This window comes from Podarcis muralis, chromosome 10, assembly GCF_964188315.1.
Source record: "Podarcis muralis chromosome 10, rPodMur119.hap1.1, whole genome shotgun sequence".
In the NCBI taxonomy this organism is placed as follows: Eukaryota; Metazoa; Chordata; class Lepidosauria; order Squamata; family Lacertidae; genus Podarcis; species Podarcis muralis.
Window position 1 is genome coordinate 20,397,397 of NC_135664.1, and position 21,805 is coordinate 20,419,201.

At 42.9% G+C, this 21,805-nt stretch overlaps 1 protein-coding gene across 12 annotated transcripts in view; it reads left to right on the forward strand.

Annotated features, from left to right (window-relative positions):
• Positions 1-21,805, forward strand: part of CADPS2 (calcium dependent secretion activator 2) — a 346,118-nt gene that overhangs the window by 215,054 nt on the left and 109,259 nt on the right. For all 12 annotated transcript variants that reach the window (XM_077935837.1, XM_077935838.1, XM_077935841.1 and 9 more), the window contains exons 10-13: positions 2,947-3,055; positions 3,329-3,529; positions 8,422-8,558; positions 14,635-14,822. In XM_077935837.1, the coding sequence (XP_077791963.1) occupies positions 2,947-3,055; positions 3,329-3,529; positions 8,422-8,558; positions 14,635-14,822 (635 nt within the window). The remainder of the gene's footprint in view (positions 1-2,946; positions 3,056-3,328; positions 3,530-8,421; positions 8,559-14,634; positions 14,823-21,805) is intronic.

Consider the following 21,805-nt stretch of genomic DNA (forward strand, 5'->3'; position numbering starts at 1 on the left):
CCACTACTGAGAAGGCCCTTTGCCTGGTTCCCTGTAACCTCACTTCTCGCAGGGAGGGAACCGCCAGAAGGCCCTTGGAGCTGGATCTCAGTGTCCCAGCTGAACGATGGGGGTGGAGACGCTCCTTCAGGTATACTGGGCCTAGGTGGTTGAAGCAGCCTCCCACTGGTGGTGGCATCAGGAGGAATTGCCCACCGTTGAAGCTGCACAGCTGCAGCATTCAGCTCTGCCCCTGCCTCCTCCTGACAAGACTGCTCAGGACATCAGTGTCACATTGCCCTCACAAGCCGGTGCCTCTGCCCACAACACAAATTCCAGTTGCTACAAGTGGGTTCTAGAACAAAACCTTCCAATATTTCCCCAGCCCCCCTAGCAGGAAGGATCCTGTTTAGGGTGCTAGCCAGCCAACCCATGCTTCCCTCCAAAATACTTTAAGCAGTTTGTGGCTGAAGTTGATTAACTACATCCACCCACCCACCCACACCAATAATCTAGCTTTCGGTTTTGTTTTGAACCGCGTTCCTTCTGCTTTCTGATTCTGAGGTTGTCTCCGGAAAGGACCATATTGTCCCCATGAAAGATCTGCCCTTGCATCTCCACATGCTCCCTCGCGCACTCAGCTGCTCATCCTGCTTTCCTCCACCTGCAGTCTGATCTGAAGTGCGCAAGTCGGTTCCACCACTTCATTCTGCTGCATGAATAGGGCAGATGCAGAAGGACTCCAGGAAACAATACAAAGTGATGGGCATTTTGTTTCTGCTTTCATATCTTTTGCACTGTTGACACTTCAGGAGTTGTACAAAATCGGAACATTTTTTTATTTCACCTCCGTGCAGCAGCATTTATCAAGAGGTTGATGAACTGTTGGGCTGCATAGTGAATAACACCATTAAGGGAACTAAGAAAAGCGACGTGCATCAGGTAGCACCAGACTGTTGAATTAGCTCAGCAACCTCTTGCCTGATAGTGACAATCACTTTCCATTTTACGTCTTCTACCCGGCAGATGATGCAACTGCTGGTTTTCTCAGCAAACACACAAGACTGGAGGCCCCATAATTTCCTAGTTGCATTTCCTGACTGCTGGGAAAATGCACGAAGTCAACCTGTATGTTCAGGAGGCATGTTTTGCCCTGGCATATCTGTAATGGAGCACATGCTTTGTAATGATAAGATTCCAGGTTCAACTCCTGGCATGCCCACCTAAAGGACTTCTCTCCTGCTTGGCAGCTTCATATGTAGTGGTAAGCAGCACAATCTAGAAAGGGTTTATGGGTGGGGGTACATGGAATGGTGATCTCAGCTGCAACTCAACATTTGTCATGGACTGGTTGGACACAGAGGAGTGGTGGGAGGAACCAGCTGAGGAACCACGCAGGGAAGGCGTTTCAGAGCCCAGGAACTGGTGGTGGGACAACAATGAGTGGTCAGAGGGAGAAGACCAGGAAGAGGAGGTGCTGGAAGCTGAAGAGCTATCAGGGCTTAGTGAGCTGGGAGAGTCTGAGAGAAGTCAAGAATCAGAGGGAGAAGCTGAATCAAGTGAGTGAGGTCAAGAGATAAGTCAGGCTAGTGAAGAGTCATAGGTGTTTTCCCCTCTTGCTGAGATAAGCTCTCCTCTCCCAGAACCAGAAGAGGGGTGAAAAGGGCAAAGGAGAGGTTGGATGCATGAAGGCACTGTCTCCAGGAAAGGAGAGGACTTAGACTGCTGTGAGGAGGTGGGGACTTTCAATCTTGGCAACTGATTTTCACAAAGTAATACCACCAGGAATGAGTTGCTGTGTTCATGAGGCCTGACATTCAGCCAAGTCTGTGGAGATCGCATTTTTGCTAATGAAAAGTTAACTCCAACTTTGAGCTGTATGATTACTGACCAGCACGCTCCTGTGACAAGAGGAGTTGTTGCTGTTCTGTAGGTGGTGGTAGTTGTAGTTCTTTCCACACTTATTTTTCTCAGCTTTTCACAGAGGAACACCCTTTTTCTCTCAGCCTCAGCCCACGCCCTCCCATTTATAGCTAATGGTGATAAGTCACTTCCTTGCCATACCTGTCAAATAAATATCCTCTCTCAGTTCACCCCCACCCCACCAGATAAAATGAGAAGCCCATCTCCCCAAAGACAAGAAACAGTTATACGGTACATGTTAGCAGAAAGAGAAGGACAACATGGGTGACCATCTCACAGATCAGAGTGGCCCAATTTTTGTCATTTAAAAAAATGGGTATTTCTTTAAATATTACTTCGGCTCATTCAAAATTCATCCTTTTTATTTATAAAATTAAATCCATTTGATATCACTACAGTCTTAATGTTGCAAAGAGATCGGTAGCATTATCTATTATCCCCAGTGCCAAAATGCATTTGTCATTGAAAGACTAAACCGTAGCTTTGCTCTGATGCGTTGAGTCCATTTCAGGCTGTCCGTGTGAAAGTAATAGGACATCTTCATGATAGCCATCTTCAAATATTTCAAGGGCTATCACATGGAGGATGGAGAAAGCTTGTTTTCTTCTGCTCCGGGGGCTAGGACCCAAGCCAATGGATTCAAGTTGCAAGAAAGGAGATTCCAACTAAACGTCGGGGGGGCGGAGCCTTTCTGACACTAAGATCTGTTTGACAGTGGAACAGACTCCCACGAGAGTTGTGGACTCTCCTTCCTTGGAGGTTTTTAAGCAGAGGTTGGATGGCCATCTGTCATGGAGGCTTTGGTTGAGATGCCTGCATTGCAGAGGGTTGGACTGAAAGACTCGGGGTCCCTTCCAACTCTACAGTTGGAAGAGTCTATTCCTTCTCATCTATGTGAAAAGTGATTTGTAACTAGATAAGCTTTGGGTAGCTTATCTGCAACACACCAAGGAGTTGGGGTGCTGTATCTTACCAGTCTTCTGCACGTTGCAGTACAATACGACGTCATGAACTGTATCCAATCCAACTTCTTTTTAAACTCAGGTTAGCCAGTACACATTTGCAATGTGCAGCTACAGAGAGAAGAAATCTGAGCCCCAGGAGTTAATGCAGCTCGAAGGATACACTGTGGACTATACAGCGCCTCATGCAGGTATTTTGCTGTGTGATGCTTATTCGTTATTTATTCAACTGTTCTTGCAAATGATCTCATGTAGCTAAACAAAAACAAAAATTCTTCAATTGCAAAGTAAAACTAGCTAAGGGTCACAGAAAGAGGGGCAGGCAGGAGAAGCTTTCTGTAAAGCCCCTAAGTAGCAAATATTTGTGGCATTCTGTGGCCTGGTTCCTTTTTATGTTCCAACCTTGATCATATTGGAATGAAAGTCATATTGGAATCGGAGACTATAACTGATTGATTTTGCAGGTCTCCAGGGTGGTCAGATGTTCTTTAATGCAGTCAAAGAAGGCGACACGGTGATATTTGCCAGTGACGACGAGCAAGATAGAATCCTCTGGGTTCAGGCAATGTATAGAGCAACAGGTCAGTCCTATAAGCCCATTCCTGCAAGCCAAGCCCAGAAGATGAACCCAAAAGGAAGCAACATGCAGGCAGATGTGTTGCAGAGTAAGTTTGTTTTGTTTTTGTTTTTTACTTTTAGGACTTCATTACTGTCATTAATCAGTATTGGAACTTGATCTTTCCCGACAGCTTGTGTCATGAAATGCCTGATTGCTGCTCATTACCACGCTTGCGCTACCTTTGAAAATGTACAGCTGATACTTTTAGAGCTCAAATGCAGATTTCCATGGAAACAGTATTTCCTTAAATAAATAAAAAAAAGTGTTGTGGTGAGGGTTGTGGTTGGTTTTTTTCTCCAGTGGTTCTATATTGTAATGCATATTTTTGATCTGGGACTTTGCATTGCTCAGCAGCTGTGCAACATCTGCACAAAGGCAGTGGCTGAAGCGATGGCAAAAAGCTCCCAGCCAGAACTGCATCTGAGGATGATTGAGGGTCTGGAAACTAAGCCTTATGAGGAGTGGTTGAGGGAATGGAGTATGTTTAGCCTGGTAAAGAGGCGACTTAGAGGAGATAATGACATCTAAAGGGCTGTCATGTGGAGCTTGTTTTCTCCTGCTCTGGAGGCTAGGACCCGAACCAATGGATTCAAGTTGCAAGGAAGGAAATTCTGATTCAACTTTCTGATAGTAAGAGCTGTTCAACAGGGGAACCAGGCTCCCTCTGAGGTTGATGGACTGTCCTTCCTTGGAGGTTTTTAAGCAGAAGTTGGATGGCCACCTGTCATGGATGCTTTAGTTGAGATTGCAGAGGGTTGGACTAGATGATCCTTGGCTCCCCTTCCAACTCTACAGTTCTATGATTGCAAATAACCCTTTTGCCAGGGAGAGAACCAGAGAGGAAAGCAAGAGCTGCTATTCCATCCAAAACAGCACCCTTGTCCTAGTGTCCGCTTGAGATGACCTCCTTTCTTTTGGGGATTGTAATGGTGTCAATAAATTTGAAATGGAAAAGCAATGCTCCTTGGGATTGGATGATAGGTGTCAGGAGTGCGTGCAGGAGCCAGGCCCTGTGACTAGTAAGTCTTTGCAGAACTGGGGCTTTCCTAAGTTTGTTCTGAAGAGGCAAGGCGTGGCCACACAGGTGAGGCCGATTGGTAACTCCCAGCACCTGGTGGCAAGAGCCAGGAAGAGATATAAGGTCAGCATTTCCCTTTGGCTCTTTGCCACAGCAACACATTTCCTGCCTTGCTGCGTTTGGCTCCTTTGCTCCTTGGACTCTTGACTTCGTGACTCCTTCCTTCTTGATCCTCAGACCCTTGGCTTTGTGACTCCCGGCTCTCTGACCCTCGGACTCTTGGCTTCCTGACTCCTGGCTTCTGGACTCCCGTTCCTGCTCCCACCCCACTATCTTGCCCCCAGTCCTGACATCCCCAGCCAGGACTTTGACCGCCCGTGAACCAGAACCATGACAATAGGCCTCTTTCTCCATTAACCCACATCCTTAATGATACAGCCAGTGGAAAAGACAGGAGATATGTTTGTGATGGGACCCTTGTCGTGTCCGTGTCAGGGACTGGGCAGAGGATGAATAGTGGAGACCGTCTCCCCCTCCTAAACTTTCCAGAGAAGAGGAAGACAGTATAGATTTACAACAGTGGCTTGAGGAGGTCACGGCTCAGAGGTAGATGAAGAGCAACGTTGGGAAATAATGGGAGAGAAGGAAGAGGAGGAGGCAGAGCCAGATCCAGAGCAGCTGGCTGACAGACCCTTTTCTCCCAGAACCCGGCAAGCATTGAAAGTAAGGGCTCGTAGGCAAATGGCCCTCAGCAGCCACCGTAAGGTGGGTGGTGCTGTTGAGGAGAGAATGGGGTGGCAATGCCATTACTCCAAGTGGCTGCTTTTCTAAGCCTCTATGTGTGAATATTGAATGAAAGACATTGGTAAGAGCTTCCTTGTCTGTATTCCTGGCAGCCTACCGTGGAGGGATCAGATTCCCTGATGCCTGGCAGTCCTTGACAAATCTCCCCTTCTGCTTCCATTCCCTTATGTAGCGAGCCATAGAGATCAGGACCAAAGGGGCTCTGTAGTGACATTGTTAAGATTCTGCAGGTTTAGCATAAAAGGGTTTTGATCCTGGCTGTGGTCTGGGAGAAAATTATGGGAAGAGTCATTCATACCCAGGAGTGCAGTACAGTAGCCAAACGCCTGGTATTGCAAGAACCAAAGGTATCACTTAGCAGTTATTGACCTCCAGGATCCCTGTCAGTGGTTGATATCTCATAAAGTTACCTCCTACACTTACTCATCTTTCGGTCCAAGCTGCTGCTTCATGGTTTATCACAAGGGATGGTAGAGCAGGCATAGGCAAACTTGGCCCTCCAGATGTTTTGGGACTACAACTCCCACCATCCCTAGCTAACAGGACCAGTGGCCAGGGGTGATAGGAATTGTAGTCTCAAAACATCTGGAGGGCCAAGTTTGCCTGTGGTAGAGTCAAGCAGACAGCCCCTCTCACTCTTGCTGGTTTTCCATTGTTAAGAGTGTCAGCAGCTGATGGGATTGTTTTGGTGGGTGATCCTCTGCTCCATTTCCATCACCAAGACCACTAAGAGAAATAAAAAGTGGGTTATTAAAAAAATAGTCTGTAAAAACATACAGACACCATGCAAGTTATGGCTTTTGTTGAACAATGCCCATTGCGACCCCTGACTGTGGATTGGGTGCTTTTTCTTCTCCTTAGGAAATGATTCCTATTATATTTATTCTTGCTATATTTATTCAGCTTAACCTCATTTTATCGTATTAGTCATAGGCTGCCACAACAACGTGGAATCAATTTAGGTTGATGTAACTGCATTACATATGCAGGGGACCATATTAACAAGGAGTTGATGCCTTCATTGTGCTGCATCAATACATTTCCAAAAAGATACATAAACTAATTTTCATTTTTCTGTTTTTGAAAGACTGTATAATGAAAAGAATGGTACTGAAAGACCAAGGCTACGAATGCTTTGGAAATTTCTGTCTTGAGCTCTTATGCATGAGAAACAAAAGACAAAACCATGCTTTTCTGAGCCATCGGATAATAGTTGCTTAATTTTATGCAATGAACAATACTAAGAATTGTAAAAAAAAAATCCTTCTTAGTATTGTTTGAAAATGAGGAGAGTTTTAGTAATGAGCTGTTCAAAATGTTTCATTAGTGCCATATGATTTCAGGAAATAAAACGCCATGCAATTTAAGACCAATTCCCATTTTGTTTTTGTGTTTTTTATTATCTATTGTTGGTTAAGACATGTAAATTTATATACAAAGTGAACTCTGTTTGCCCTTGAACTAGTGGTGATCCCTTTGGGATGTAATCTACCTTTCACTTATCTGTACGTTCATGTTATGACTTCAATGGGATTTAACTGTGCACAGGATTGCAGCTTAAAGGGTGTTTAATCATTCATGGTGTTGCTTCGTAAACGCTGGAAAAATATACTACTGTTTCTGCAGATGATCATCTCGTACCTTAAATCATCAATGTACTGTCACACTGTTTATTTGCTATATCCACCTTGGTGAAATCTGTCACATGGATGTGACTCTTGCTTTGACAATGCGGAGCCAAGTGATATGAATTAGTTTGTGCATCTTTTCAGGACGTGATACTGCAGATCCTTCAGCTTGAATTAAATAATTCTTCCATCTACAAATACAGCTGAAAGTTGGACTTGACATGGATCAATATGATCTGGGGCTAAATTTCTAAATGTGACTGATTATGTTAGCATCATGCCCACAGATCAATATGGAGTTTTATTATGAACCCAACTCTATAATTGGGTTTAATCAATAAACTTTTGTCTCCTTTTCTATAGAAATTTTAGGTTTCTACTATGCAGTTTTGTCAAAAGTACATTTAGGATGCATCTTTTCCAGTAACGAACATAAAAAGACCCATATTTGAAATTAAACGAACAAAGAGGGAGAGCGGAGACCTTATTGTAAGGGTTAAGTCAATTTTTGAGTTGATAGCAAACTATTCACCCCCAATGTTGTCTATGGAATCCAAGTGAGCTAATGTGCTAATGCATAACTAGTCCTTTTGGTCACTGTAAGGCTTTTTCCGTCCATACTTGGTGGACAACTCGCATTCAGGATTTTGACAAAACATACCATTAATGAATGCAATCACCAGAGCTTGTCTTTTGACAAACCCGCGGGGTTCAAAGGCGTTGAAAGACGCAATCTGTGAGCAACAATAAGTCCGGATCTCTGGCTGAAATGCCATTTAAGATGGTACGTTGTCTATAATTTACACACACAAAAATTGCTCCCTGTTTTGTTACTCAATCCTGGAAGGTTGAAGGCACTCTTTCCCATTACTGCATTATATTTGTTTCATTAAAAGCCGCATGTAAAGAGGAAAAGGCTGGAAATGACCTCGTTCAAGCCTGTGTGTTCATTTCTGCTCCAGTTTGCCATTTGAGAAATGGCCTTGAAGCCATGTTTGCTTGCTACTTTGGTCTTTGATGAGCATCTTTGTAATGCCCATAAGCTGAGGCCTCCTCAAAACTTTATAGAGTGAGGGGTTTTTTAATGTACAAGATCTCTGTTGCACTTACTACCTTGTGAAAACAGGCACTCCAGAAAGAAAGTCTGTTGTTCCAATATTTTACAAGCTTTCTAGAAGCAGTTAGAGTAGACATCCTTTCTGAAAAATATCAGAATGGATTGTTAAGTCTGTCTCAAGTCTATGTAGGGGTAATGTTCATACTATATGAAAAGGGGGCTGTCTGCTGCCTGTTTATCCATTGCTATGTTTAAACCACTGCCGTTTGCTTAGATTTTATTGTGATAGGTATTTATCCAGGAGGGGTTTGGCGAGGCATGAAAGAGCAGATGAAACTTGAATGAGGCTGTTATTGAATTAAATTTAAAGCCTGTCTTAAAGCGGAATAATCTACATCCATACATTCATTCATTCTCCTCCCTATGATCAGATGCAGATCGCGCTCAGAAACATGGCATGGATGAGTTTATTTCTGCTAATCCTTGCAAGTTTGACCATGCTGCACTCTTTAGAGTACTTCAGAGTAAGACCTTGGATCACCGATTGAATGATTCCTATTCTTGTTTGGTGAGTAAAAAGGCTGGAATAAAAGAAGTGGGGAGAGAGAGAAAAAGTGAGAAATAGTTGTTGCAAAGTGGTCTTTTCTTCCAGACTCATTTAATAACTGTGCGTGAGGTTGGGATAAAGGATTTCAATCGATTGGCTTCAAATTTGAAAATTATACACTTGAAGACTACTGCTGTGCCACTCAATAGAGAAGAGAATAGACTCAAACTGACTCTGAACCGTGGTTTATCAGCTCCTCTAGGGAGGGCTGAATAAAAACAGAAGGCTTTAATAAATATGGAACCCTCTGTGGTAGGATTTGCTAACACCTGTACAGGCATTTTAAGGTACAAATCTAGCTCGCCAGATGTCAAGCATTATGTCATCTATCTTGTAATTCTCTCCTCTTTCATGGACTGGGAAGGAAAAAGAAATCCAAAGAATAGAATCAAAACCACAGGGGAAGAAAGGCAAATAGATTTATTGTGCTTGCATTCAGCTGAGTCAAGGTTAGCTTTGTAGGCTTAAATCCTGGATAAATTACTTACCGCTCTAGGGGTATTCTGTAATTTCACTTTTTTTCCACTTTCAAAAGAAAGCATAGAGCATTTGAGGAGTGGAGGCTGCAATCTCAAGGATGCATAATCACGAAAAATTAAACAACATTCATGTTCTATCCTTCCTTATCTACTGATCAATCTTTGCCTTGGCTGACTGGCTTGCTTTGCTTACACAACAAGAATGATCCCACTTATGGGGAAAGTGGAGGTTAGGAGTAACTTGAAAAATGCCTTCTCAGTTGCACATAAATTAATGCGATATGAGGTCTAGTTCATTAACTGAAGTGTAAACTCTGCTGTGGGGATTTTTTATTCTGATTATCTATGGTAGTTCTTGATTCCAAGATGTAATTTTTCACCAAAGAACCCAAGCTCATGCTGATCATCGCCTATCCTGGCTCCCTGGCAAACATGCCACTATTATGTACATGTTTTCTGATGACGCCGTGGGTTAAACCACAGAGCATAGGACTTGCCGATCAGAAGGTTGGCGGTTCGAATCCCCGCGACGTGGTGAGCTCCAGTTGCGCGGTCCCTGCTCCTGCCAACCTAGCAGTTTGAAAGCATGTCAAAGTGCAAGTAGATAAATAGGTACCACTCCAGTGGGAAGGTAAACAGCGTTTCTGTGCACTGCTCTGGTTCGCCAGAAGCGGCTTACTCCTGCTGGCCACATGAGTGATATGAGAAGATATATGCCAGCTCCCTCGGCCAATAAAGCGAGATGAGCGCCGCAACCCCAGAGTCGGTCACGACTGGACTTAATGGTCAGGGGTTCCTTTACATTTACCTTTACTTTCTGATACAAACACCATGTTTGGAGAGTTTATGTTCAACATTTTTAGATATCCCTTAAATTAAAACATATTAGGTGTGAGAATGTTACTTGCCCCAAAATGGAAAGAAGCAGCAGTCCCAGCAAAGGAAGAATGGATACAATAACTTACGGAATATGCCGAAATGGCGAAACTTGCAGGAAGAATGAGAAATCAAGATTAATTTTTTTAATAAAAGAATGGAAATGGTTTATTGAATATTTACAGATAAATTATAAACAGATAAAAACATTGTCAGGATTATTGCAGTTTTGTAAGAGTATATATTTAAAGAAGATGAATAAATGAGCAAATTGCTTTGGATATGCAGAAGATATTAAAAGCCAATTTAAGGAACCACAGAAAGAGGGGGAAAGAAAGTCAAGTTTTGAAATGTCAGAATGATTGTAAAATTAGTGAAATGTGTAAACTTGAAAAGTATAAATAAATAAATTAAATATAAAAAATAATAAAAATAAATAAAAATAAAACATATTAGATGTGAACCTGCAAACTATTCCCTGAATGAGCAAAGTCATGGAAGTGTGCAGACATGGAGTTTATGGGCTGTTCTGGGGAATGTGAAGTCTCTAGATGCCTCTCATATCTGCAGCTAGTCTTCTCACTCCCTGCTCTGTCAAATTAGTAAGTTCCTCACTGGTTACTATTTTTATTAATATTTTATTAAGAGAATTTTATTTATTAAAAGACAGAGTGAGGGGGAGGGAGGAAAGAAAAAGTGAGTGAGAATGAAAAAGAAAAGAACCCCATACTGTTACATTACCATACATTAATATATAGATGTGCAGATTCTTATTATCCTAATAGGCATGCAGTTGTCAGTAACCTAATATGTTCTGTGTAAAGTCATTCCAAGTATCATTGCATTTATCCAAAGAAAAGCTGTGGGTGGTAATTCCTCGCCTCTGAAAATGAGGTTCTTAAGTTGTGGTGACCCAATAGGGCTTGAGAGGCTAAAATTATCTACAACTAAACTACAGTGGTACCTCAGGTTAAGTACTTAATTCGTTCCGGAGGTCCATTCTTAACCTGAAACTGTTCTTAACCTGAAGCACCACTTTAGCTAATGGGGCCTCCTGCTGCTGCCACGCCGCCGCCACGCTATTTCTGTTCTCATCCTGAAGCAAAGTTCTTAACCTGAAGCACTATTTCTGGGTTAGCAGAGTCTGTAACCTGAAGCGTATGTAGCCTGAAACGTATGTAACCCGAGGTACTTGTTAAGTTGTGGGTGAACGTATCAGACGACACAGCGATTCTTCAAAAAGCTCTTGTTTATTCACAGGCCAGAACAGAACTGAACTGAAGGGTTCAGCCAGCCTGCTTATATAGAGCTCCACTAGAATGTAACAGTAACCATTTTCTGTAACTATCCAATCACTGAACGTCACTTTCAATCCCTTATTTGCATATGTGGACCTGAGTGAAAACTATCTACAGTAACCCCCCTGCTGGCCCAGGGTGAGAACTTCAGTACATAACAGTACCACTGTACTGCTGAATATGCATTGGCCCACCTATATGCTGTCAGCCCTCAAGTTAAAGTTGCTACGTGATTGCAGCTGGCCTTAAGAGAAGAACATAGCTAGCAATTCTGAATGAAATTCAATGGAACAGGCTCCTGTGATCTTTGATCTCTAATAACATACTTCTATCAAGTGTGTAGGGACGCGGGTGGCACTGTGGGTAAAAGCCTCAGCGCCTAGGGCTTGCCGATCGAAAGGTCGGCGGTTCGAATCCCCGCAGCGGGGTGCGCTCCTGTTGCTCGGTCCCAGCGCCTGCCAACCTAGCAGTTCGAAAGCACCTCTGGGTGCAAGTAGATAAATAGGGACCGCTTACTGGCGGGAAGGTAAACGGCGTTTCCGTGTGCTGCGCTGGCTCGCCAGATGCGGCTTTGTCACGCTGGCCACGTGACCCGGAAGTGTCTCCAGACAGCGCTGGCCCCCGGCCTATAGAGTGAGATGGGCGCACAACCCTAGAGTCTGTCAAGACTGGCCCGTACGGGCAGGGGTACCTTTACCTTTTTTATCAAGTGTGTAGCATATGGAATCCTCAGAACAAACATTTAGACCTATTTCAGTCATAGGCCAGAGCTTTCTTGACAAACATTTTCTTACATTCCGTTCCACAGCTTCTGGGTTGTTCGCCTTTCCCATGTGCACAGCTCCCCCCCCCCAAAAAAAAACCTGAACTCAGTCACAACCCCACACTTTTTCCCTTCTTCTGTGAGAATAGTGAGTTCTATTATTAAAGGCTCCCTTTGAATCTTTACACATACATCAACTTTAGAAAAAGATAAATAAATTAGCCATACCGTTGCTTCTGTCAGTCTGCAGATGCTGAAAATTTACTTTTAATCGTCCAACTTTTGCATTTCATCAAATTAAATGAAAGTAGCGACATTCGCCTCAAAACAAAACCAAGCTAATATGAAACAATTAGATTTAAACATAACCTATGATTTAAACTATTAGCAATACTGAAATTCCTTTATTGCACTCTCCAGTAAACAGTAGGGAGCTTCTAAGCAATTATAAAACAAAAGTGATTATCACAATATTAACTTGATAACTTTAAAAACTCCTACCGTTCTGTTGTGCAGGTAGAGCTTGAGTGTGAGAAAAAGCTCCTGGGGAATTTTGTGAAGAAATGAGTAACCACTCCTTAGTTGTTTCTGCTTATAACGCCATTTCTGTTCCTCAGAATAAGTAAATTTTTAGTATTATCTATTCACTGTCGACAGCCAAGCTTTGCGTATATTATTTCTATGGTGAGCATGTCCAAGTGCATCCAGCTTTCAAAATGTTTAGGCAGAAAAGTGTCACCTAGCCAAGGAGGAACTAACTTTCAACTCTCTCAAATTGAACATATTCACTCTGAAAACTGCCCGCCAAAATTAGGGTGGCACTGTCTGCAATGATCCAGCAGTCTCTTACTATGGGATGTTTCCACCCACAGTTGAAAACATATTTAACCCCAGCATTTCCCTGACCATTAATACCAGTTACTGGTTAACATGATTGATATTTTATTTTGATATTGTTATTTTATTTGAACCACATTGGTCTTTCTTTTCAAAGTGAAAGGTAGTATGTAGGTTCTTTTTTTAAAGACGTACTCATTATTTTTCACACTTTGGTTTGGAAATCAGAGAACACCCTACATTGCCAAAGTTCCCTTTACTGGAAAAAAAGTTTGTGTACCATAATAACTTTAAGAGGGGTATCAATGTTAGTTGCAGTAAAAACAGCCGAGACTCTTGACACCTTTAATGATTAACACGTTTATTATGGCATCAAGTCTTTCATAGACATCTGATGCTCTGGTCCATGAAAGCTTATGTTGTAATAATTGTATAAGGTGCTACAAGATAATCTGATGTTTTTACTTAAGCCAGTTATCTTATGAAAGCCACCTCCATCCCCAATAACAATTTCAGACAAAATGTCTAAAAACCTCTCACCCAAACACTGCCATGTTTGATTTCTTTCTATGTCTGTCTTGTGCGTTCTGATGGCTTGCTGAGCACCATCCCTAATTCTAGCAAGTGTGTCAGCGATCTTTCTGATGTACTCCTGGATTCCTTTCTTAACCCATTCAGACATCATGCTAAACTATGGATTATTGTGATGGGAGGGAGCATAGCTTCCCACTGGGATCACACACTCCCTTCTCTTGTCATAGCCACAAGCTGGTGCTTCCGAGTTCAGTTGATCACAGTATAGCCTGGTATCCAAACCCTAAACTGTGGTTGATCTTAATGAACTTTTTCAGAAACAAGCTAGCTTCATAAACTGTGGTTTGAAGTTGCAATGGTGCCTCACAGGCTGGTGCCTCTGGCCCTAACTGTTCCCCTATGGAAAATTTCACCAAACACCACTGATTGAAGTCAGGACACTTTGAGACCATTGTAGAATGTACAGTCTAGATGTAATAACTGGCAGGTCTGGTTGTCAGCATTGGGCATTTTGGGTGTGAGGGGTTTGTGCGGGGAGGATACTTTCCTTTTAAAATATTGGAAGCTGACTGGGCACAACCTTGGTGATATCTCCCAATTTGGACTCTTCTCCTGAGCAGTTAAACTTCCCTTTTGCTGTGTGTCTTTTCTCTCATGAGATAATTCTAAGCCATTCATATTTGTTATTTTTTCCTGAAAGCAACATGAGAAACCTCTAACCTTCCTACCTCAGGAAGAATTGGGAATATTGCAGGAAATAACTTTGAACATTTTAATCCATTTCTGTTTGCGATACCTCTCTTCCCTCCTCCTCTCCCTGCCAAAAAATTGTTCACGACACTGTCGATTTTGGAGCTAACAACAAATCACATTGATTAAAAATACAATGGAACCGTTATATTTTTCGTTGATGAACATTTCGGAACTCGGAACGCCATAAACTTGGAAGTAAATGCTTCCGTTTACAAATGCGCCTCGTAAGTTGAACTTCTGAGGCGGCTTCCTGGTTAAGTTTTCTGTATTAATTTTTTCCGTTTTGAGGCTTCTGTATTGAGTTTTTTATTTTTGAACGTTTCGGAATTCAAACAGTCTTCCGGAATGTATTATGTTCGAAAACCGAGTTTCCACTGTATATTGCATGAAAAACTGTAGTTTTCTGTTCTTTCTCTCTGAAAATATTTGAAAACAGTGCATAAAAGAACAGTCCAGATTTAATGACGCAACACATTCCCCCTTCCCATCTTTTACAGGGTTGGTTTAGCCCGGGCCAAGTCTTTGTGTTGGACGAATACTGTGCTCGTTATGGTGTGAGGGGCTGTCACCGCCATCTGTGCTACCTGAATGAATTGATGGAACACTCGGAGAATGGCGCTGTCATTGACCCAACCTTGCTCCATTACAGCTTTGCCTTTTGTGCTTCTCATGTTCACGGCAACAGGTATTTTAATATGCAGACTTGCCAGGAAAGTCATTAGGCTATGTGACAAAGAGAGGAGAGTGGTGTATTTAGACTTAGCTTCATCCACACACAGTGTAGCAGAGGAATGAACGAGCATCAAGAGTTCAGTTCTTGCAAACGGTCTGTGTGTGTTCTGAAGTGCAGTAGAACATTTTTATATCAAAGTGAACCTCACTTGAAAATATGCAGGCATTCTGAAAGATCTACTTTGGAGGGCTATTTCTCACCAAACACAGCAGATGTTTGTTACATGTCTTTATATGCATTGTAGCATAAAAAGTAGAGGTGCATATTTTGTAAACGCATGAAGGGGTGGGGAACAATGCATCACTTATTTAGGAGAAATGTAATGCCGTCTAGGAAGACCCTGCTTTCTAGTGACCCATAGATGTCCACTGCAAATGAAGAACACTTGTGGGACCCAGTGATGACCTCTGGGTGCTGGTGTGAACTTCTATCATTGGCCTATGCCTGGGTCTAAAAATCTCTGTCAGTGTCTACCATGCATAAGATGTCTGGGAAAATGGCTATCATAGGTTCCAATGAATTGCTCTCGATATTGGCTTTGTTTTTGCTTCTCAAAATACATCTTGAACTCTGCTTTGAGCTAAGTAGAGGGAAATTTTATAGTGTGTGTAGCATTTTCATATTCTGAAACGAAAGCTGCAGTTGTTTTGAAAGAGGGAATTTTGGACTCCTTGAACTTCATGTGGTAGACTCTGGCCTCTGGCCTAGTTTCCATTACTCCTTTCCTTGCTAAAATGGTTTGAATTTTGTCACACTTGCAATGAAGTAGCAATAAATGGACATGTGTGAGAGCCAGTGTGGTGTAGTGGTTAAGAGCGGTAGTCTCGTAATCTGGGGAACCGGGTTCGCGTCTCCGCTCCTCCACATGCAGCTGCTGGGTGACCTTGGGCTAGTCACACTTCTTTGAAGTCTCTCAGCCCCACTCACCTCACAGAGTGTTTGTTGTGGGGGAGGAAGGGAAAGGAGAATGTTAGCCGCTTTGAGACTCCTGAAGGGGAGTGAAAGGCGGGATATCAAATCCAAACTCTTCTTCTTCTTCATGTGAATTTAAGTGAACGTTCGGTTTTTCTGAGAACATAATTAGGACTTGTATGGCAAAAGCCTTGAATTTGCAGCAGTGGTACAAGGCAAACAATCCCTAGCTGTATAATTCAAGAAATGGGTGCATGTTCATCCCAAGGGACAGGTGGCTTTGGGTAACTTCGCGTTGTTACTTTGAGCACATCTGTTTCCATATTAATGGCTTACAGGTAAACAGACTTTTTAATTGTGTGCATGTGTAGATTTCAAGAATATCACAGTGTGTAGAATGAAGAGGATTGTGTGTGGTGTTAGAGGAAGGGTAGATGAAAAGCTCTTCAATTTGGGTAGGCTGAAAGCAAAGAGTAAGGTTACCATAACCTCTGTCATAGAGCTTCAATATGCTGAAGACAACATAGTCTGTGCACACTCGGAGGATGACCTCTAAACCATCCTAAATATCTTTGCAGAAGCTTACGGAAAGCTTGGCCTATCGCTCAATAGCTAAAAAAACCCAAAGTGCTGCACCAACAAGCACAAAACAACCCCTCTGCAGCACCATAAATTCAATTCAGTGATGTAATGTTGGAAAATGCTGATCATTTTTCCTACCTAGGCAGTTATCTTTCTTGGCCAACATCGATGCCAAAATCCATCATTGCCTGAGCTTTGTGAGTGCAGCTTTCTCTTGATTGAAGCATAGAGTGTTTGAGGATCGGGACGTTTGCAGGGAAACCACAATGCTTGTTTACAAAGCTATTGTACTACCAACTTTGTTTGTGAAACATGGACCCCTTATAAATGCCATCTCCAACTCCTTGAAAGATTCCATCAACGGTGTCTTCCAAAAAATTTACATATCACTTGGGAAGAAAGGCAAACTAATTTCATTGTACTGGAAGAAGCAAAGATCACCAGTGTTGAAGCAATGAGTATTCAACATCAACTTGGTTATACTGGTCATGTTGTTTGGATGCCTGATTATCATCTTCCAAAGCAACTACTCTATTCCCAACTTAAGAATGGAAAGCGTAATGTTGGTGGACAACAAAAGAGGTTTAAAGATGCTCTCAAGGCAAATCTTTAAAAAATAAACACCAACAACTGGGAAACACTGGCCTGTGAGCACTTCAATTGGAGAATAAAAGGTAAAGGTACCCCTGCCCGTACGGGCCAGTCTTGACAGACTCTGGGGTTGTGCGCCCATCTCACTTAAGAGGCCAGGGGCCAGCGCTGTCTGGAGACACTTCCGGGTCATGTGGCCAGCATGACAAAGCTGCATCTGGCGAGCCAGAGCCACACACGGAAACGCCGTTTACCTTCCCGCTAGTAAGCAGTCCCTATTTATCTACTTGCACCTGGGGATGCTTTCGGACTGCTAGGTTGGCAGGCGCTGGGACCGAGCAACGGGAGTGCACCCCGCCGCGGGGATTCGAACCGCCGACCTTTCGATTGGCAAGCCCTAGGCGCTGAGGCTTTTACCCACAGCGCCACCCACATCCCTATCAATTGGAGAATAGCCTCTGCCAAAGGCGTCATGGACTCTGAAGAAGCAAAAACTCAGAACGAAAGGGAGAAACGAGCTAAGGGGAAGGCACGTTTGGCAAATCCTCACCATGATCAACTCCTGCCCAGAAACCTATGTCCCCGCTGTGGAAGGACATGTGGATCCAGAATTGGCCTCCAAACCAACTTAAGAATGCGCTGTTAAAAGCATATTCATGGAAGGCAATCTTATTCGGCTATGAGTGATTGTCCAAGAAAGAGAAAAAGAAAGAAAGAAAGTACTTCTGGGGGGACACGTTCTGTTCCTTCTGGAGTAGTTTGCCCACCTTTGGTCCCCATCCTGCACTCAGCTCTCTTAAGTAGCTCCTAGAAGCTGTCAACATGCAATAGCGGCCACACCCTGGGAACGGCTTTGACTTGCCAGCTAAACCAGGTGAGGGTAGCCAATGGGCCTCAAAGTTCAGTGAGTTAGGGACTTCCCCTGCGTGTCAAGACAGGCTTCAGTAGATTGAGTGGACAAGATCAATAGTGGGTCCAACGGTCAGGAAGACGGTGTCAGCACATGCCGCAGAGGGAAGTGAAGGGCAGATGGGGCTTGCCACCTGGAAAGAGAGCCCGTCTAAGAGAAGGAAAACTCTTGCCCTAAACCTCTGCTGCCTTGTAGGTCATCTTTGGGAGAAGAAAAGGAGTGGTGTCCCTAAGATGGTTGGGTGGCACCTTGTAGGCCTTCTTCCGGCAACTCCTCCAGCCAAGCTGGTGCCAAATGTATTGCTCTGATTACTGTTGGACCACATCAAGGCCAAGAGAGGGGTCTTGTTGTCTGGACAACCCAGAACCTCCATACACACTGCCCAGGCTTGCACCCCAGAGAGGTAATTTCAGTGCTGCTAATGCAACAGTTTGACTGCACCCCTGGAGGTGCACTCCATTGTCTCTCAAGACAAATAGATGCTGCTGACAACAACAACAACAACAACAACAACAACAACAACAACAACAACAACAGGATAGTGACCTCACTGCTGCAATAAAGGTGTTCTGCTTTGATAATATATTCAGTTCGCTTTTCTACAATTGCAGGTTTAAAAAATGGTGGATAATCCAGCTTTCAGTCTATATTTTTGCAGCAGTGTGAGAGAGAAAATTCTAGTCCATGGGTGCACTCTTTTGACTGGAGGTTTGGGATGGGATTAAGGTTTTATGGCACAGATAATTTTACTCATATGCCAAGTTACATGGTAGTCATTTAAAGATCCAACTCAGCTTTAGGAAAAAGAAAGAATTCACGAGTACACCAACTTATCAAATTTGGCTCAATGTTAGATTGTTTTTTTTAGGCAGCCTATTTCTCTGCCCTTGACTTTATGATCTCTTGTATCTTATACAACTACTTTTTTTTGCGCCACCTTGGACACAAGCTCAACAATTGTCTGTTCCCTTTGATGTCCTCCCATTCTTGTCCATATGCCTGACTTACAAATGGAGTAGCTTTGATTGTTAAATGTTTTTCATAGGTTTCCTTTGCACTGATACAGTGCTCATATAGGCAGCCCTGGCCTCTTTGTGAAATGATTGCTAATTGTCAAGGTCTCCTGCTCTCCCTGTCAATGCAACTCCTTTCCAACTGAAGGCAAAAGCACTTGGTTGCCACCCTGACTTGCATTTCCATTTTCCCAGGCATTTTCAGCAACTTCCTGATTAAAGGAAGCTTTTTTAAAAAATTAATAAATCAAGTGCTCAACAATAATTGTACCCAAATAAAGAAGCAACATTATAGGACCCAAACAAGAATGGAGTCTAAAATAGTTCTAGAGTAAAACATTTGACATAAAATTCCTGATTTATCCACTGGTGTCCAAAGCTGATTGAAAAACTAAATAAAAATAGCAACAAACACCAGTATAAAAATACAAAATGGCCATACACAAGGGGAAAACATATAAGAGGATTCCATAATCTCCTATTAAACCTGCAGAATCCAGTTCAGTGGAGGTGGGATTAACCGGAACTCCAGAGATTAAGAAGACCGAAGGATCTCTTCAAAAGTTTACCTATAGGGACACCTTTTTCCAAACGGGAAATTACTCTGCTTTTATACAACTCTGACCATTTTAATTTACTTGCTGTAGGGAAACTGGATCACCACTCTAGTCTTCACCAACGATTCATCTTCACCTCTCCTGCCAACAGCTTTCTCAAACAAACTAGGCATCTCTGTATTAAACCGGAGGAGGAAATTTTGTTTGGTGCACTTTCTAGGTAGTTTCTAGTCTTACATCCATCTGAAAAAAGGTCAGAACAGAGAGGAAAACAGCAAGAGTGAGAGAGGGAAAAGAGTCACCAGAAGGAAAGAAAAAAGGTAATCGCATTTCAAAATGCAAGAAGTTACCAGGTCTCTCTTCATTATTTTTTATTTCTTATTTTTTTAATAACTTTTAAAAAAAGTTTTTACATCAGGTTTAGGGTTCATAAAAGTAAAATATAAGGTAAAGGTAAAGGTACCCCTGCCCGTACGGGCCAGTCTTGCCAGACTCTAGGGTTGTGCGCCCATCTCACTCAAGAGGCCGGGGGCCAGCGCTGTCCGCAGACAGTTCCGGGTCACGTGGCCAGCGTGACAAAGCTGCATCTGGCGAGCCAGCACAGCACACGGAACGCCGTTTACCTTCCCGCTAGTAAGCGGTCCCTATTTATCTACTTGCACCCGGAGGTGCTTTCGAACTGCTAGGTTGGCAGGCGCTGGGACCGAGCGACGGGAGCGCACCCCGCCACGGGGATTCGAACTGCCGACCTTTCGATCGGCAAGTCCTAGGCGCTGAGGCTTTAACCCACAGCGCCACCCGCATCCCGAAAAAGTAAAATATACAGAACAGTATTAATAAAAAACAAAACAAACAAGTGTGGACAATCAGATCTTAAATCAATGACAAGTTCCATATCTATGTCAAATATAGGGGGACCCAATTCTGCTGGCCATGGAGCAACTTTTCTCATATCTTATTCACAAGGGTGTTTTGTCTTAGCTATAATAATAATAATAATAATAATAATAATAATAATAATAATAATAATAATAATAATTTATACCCCACCCGTCTGGCTGGGTTTCCCCAGCCACTCTGGGTGGCTTCCAACAAAATGTTAAAAATAGGATAAAACATCAAACATTAAAAACTTCCCTAAACAGATGTCTTCTAAAAATCAGATGGTTGTTTATTTCCTTGACATCTGATGGAAGGGCGTTCCACTCTGCCTGGTTCCCTGTAACCTCACTTCTTGCAGTGAGGGAACTGCCAGAAGGTCATTGGAGCTGGACTTCAGTGTCTGGGCTGAACGATGGGGGTGGAGACGCTCCTTGAGGTATACTGGGCTGAGGCCATTTAGGGCTTTTAGGTCAGCACCAGCACTTTGAAATGTGCTCAGAAACTAAGGCCTTGTCATCATTTCCGCACCTGACAAAAAAACATCTCCACCCTTAAGACAACCATTCAGGCCTTATTCAGTCATGAGCCAGAGCTTCTTGACAAAATATGTTCTCTCTCCTCCCTGAGCTTCTGGGGTGATCACTTTCAGCATGCATGTAGATTTACCCCCTGCAAAAAAGGGGGGTCCAGTGACTCCACTATCTTGTTTTTATAAGACCTATTTTTCATGAGCCTTCCTCTGATCACACTTATACATGGAGAATTTAAGAAGACTATGCAAAAAATTAACCTGCCGGCTTCCATTGCTCCTTTAGTTGCGTGTATTTTACTCTGATCTTCAGGAAAACAAAGATAAGTAATACATGTTTGAAGCAATATATAAATAAACCTGAAGGATAGATGGCCAGCTTACACAAAGCAAACGAGTCTGTCTCGTGGGTGTTCAAAAGGCTGGCTCTGTCATCAAGGTCTCGGTCTTGATTGCCTTCTATAGTTGGGACTGAAATTGACAAGGACAAGAGAGGACATCCTTGCAAAGATGAGTTTCTTACAAGAATATGATGGGCTAGCTTTCAGCCTCTTTCATTAATACTATTTTGTTCAGTGAATGGGGATGGGCTTTTCTTTTCTTCCCCCCTCTTTTTTGTACAACATCTCAAGGCCTTTACTGGTTACAATGAAAGCCTACTTTCCATGCCAACTCTTGAGCTGCCTGACACATTCATAGAAATTTTCGCGTGGAAGCCTGACTGCATGCGACTACTTCCCTAGCCTTATTTATTGTCTGGTTTTGAACCTTTTGGTGCTAATGTTTAGCACAGTGTGTCCTATAATTGCCCAAACTTATTTCAATAATTCAAAAGGAAGGTAGAAGTATTTCTTTTATTTATTAACGCGAGTGAAGGACATCGGTGCACGCAGGACGTTGAAATATCTGAGAGAGCACATCCTCCTCCACCACTCTGTATGTATTCCTCCTATTCAAGC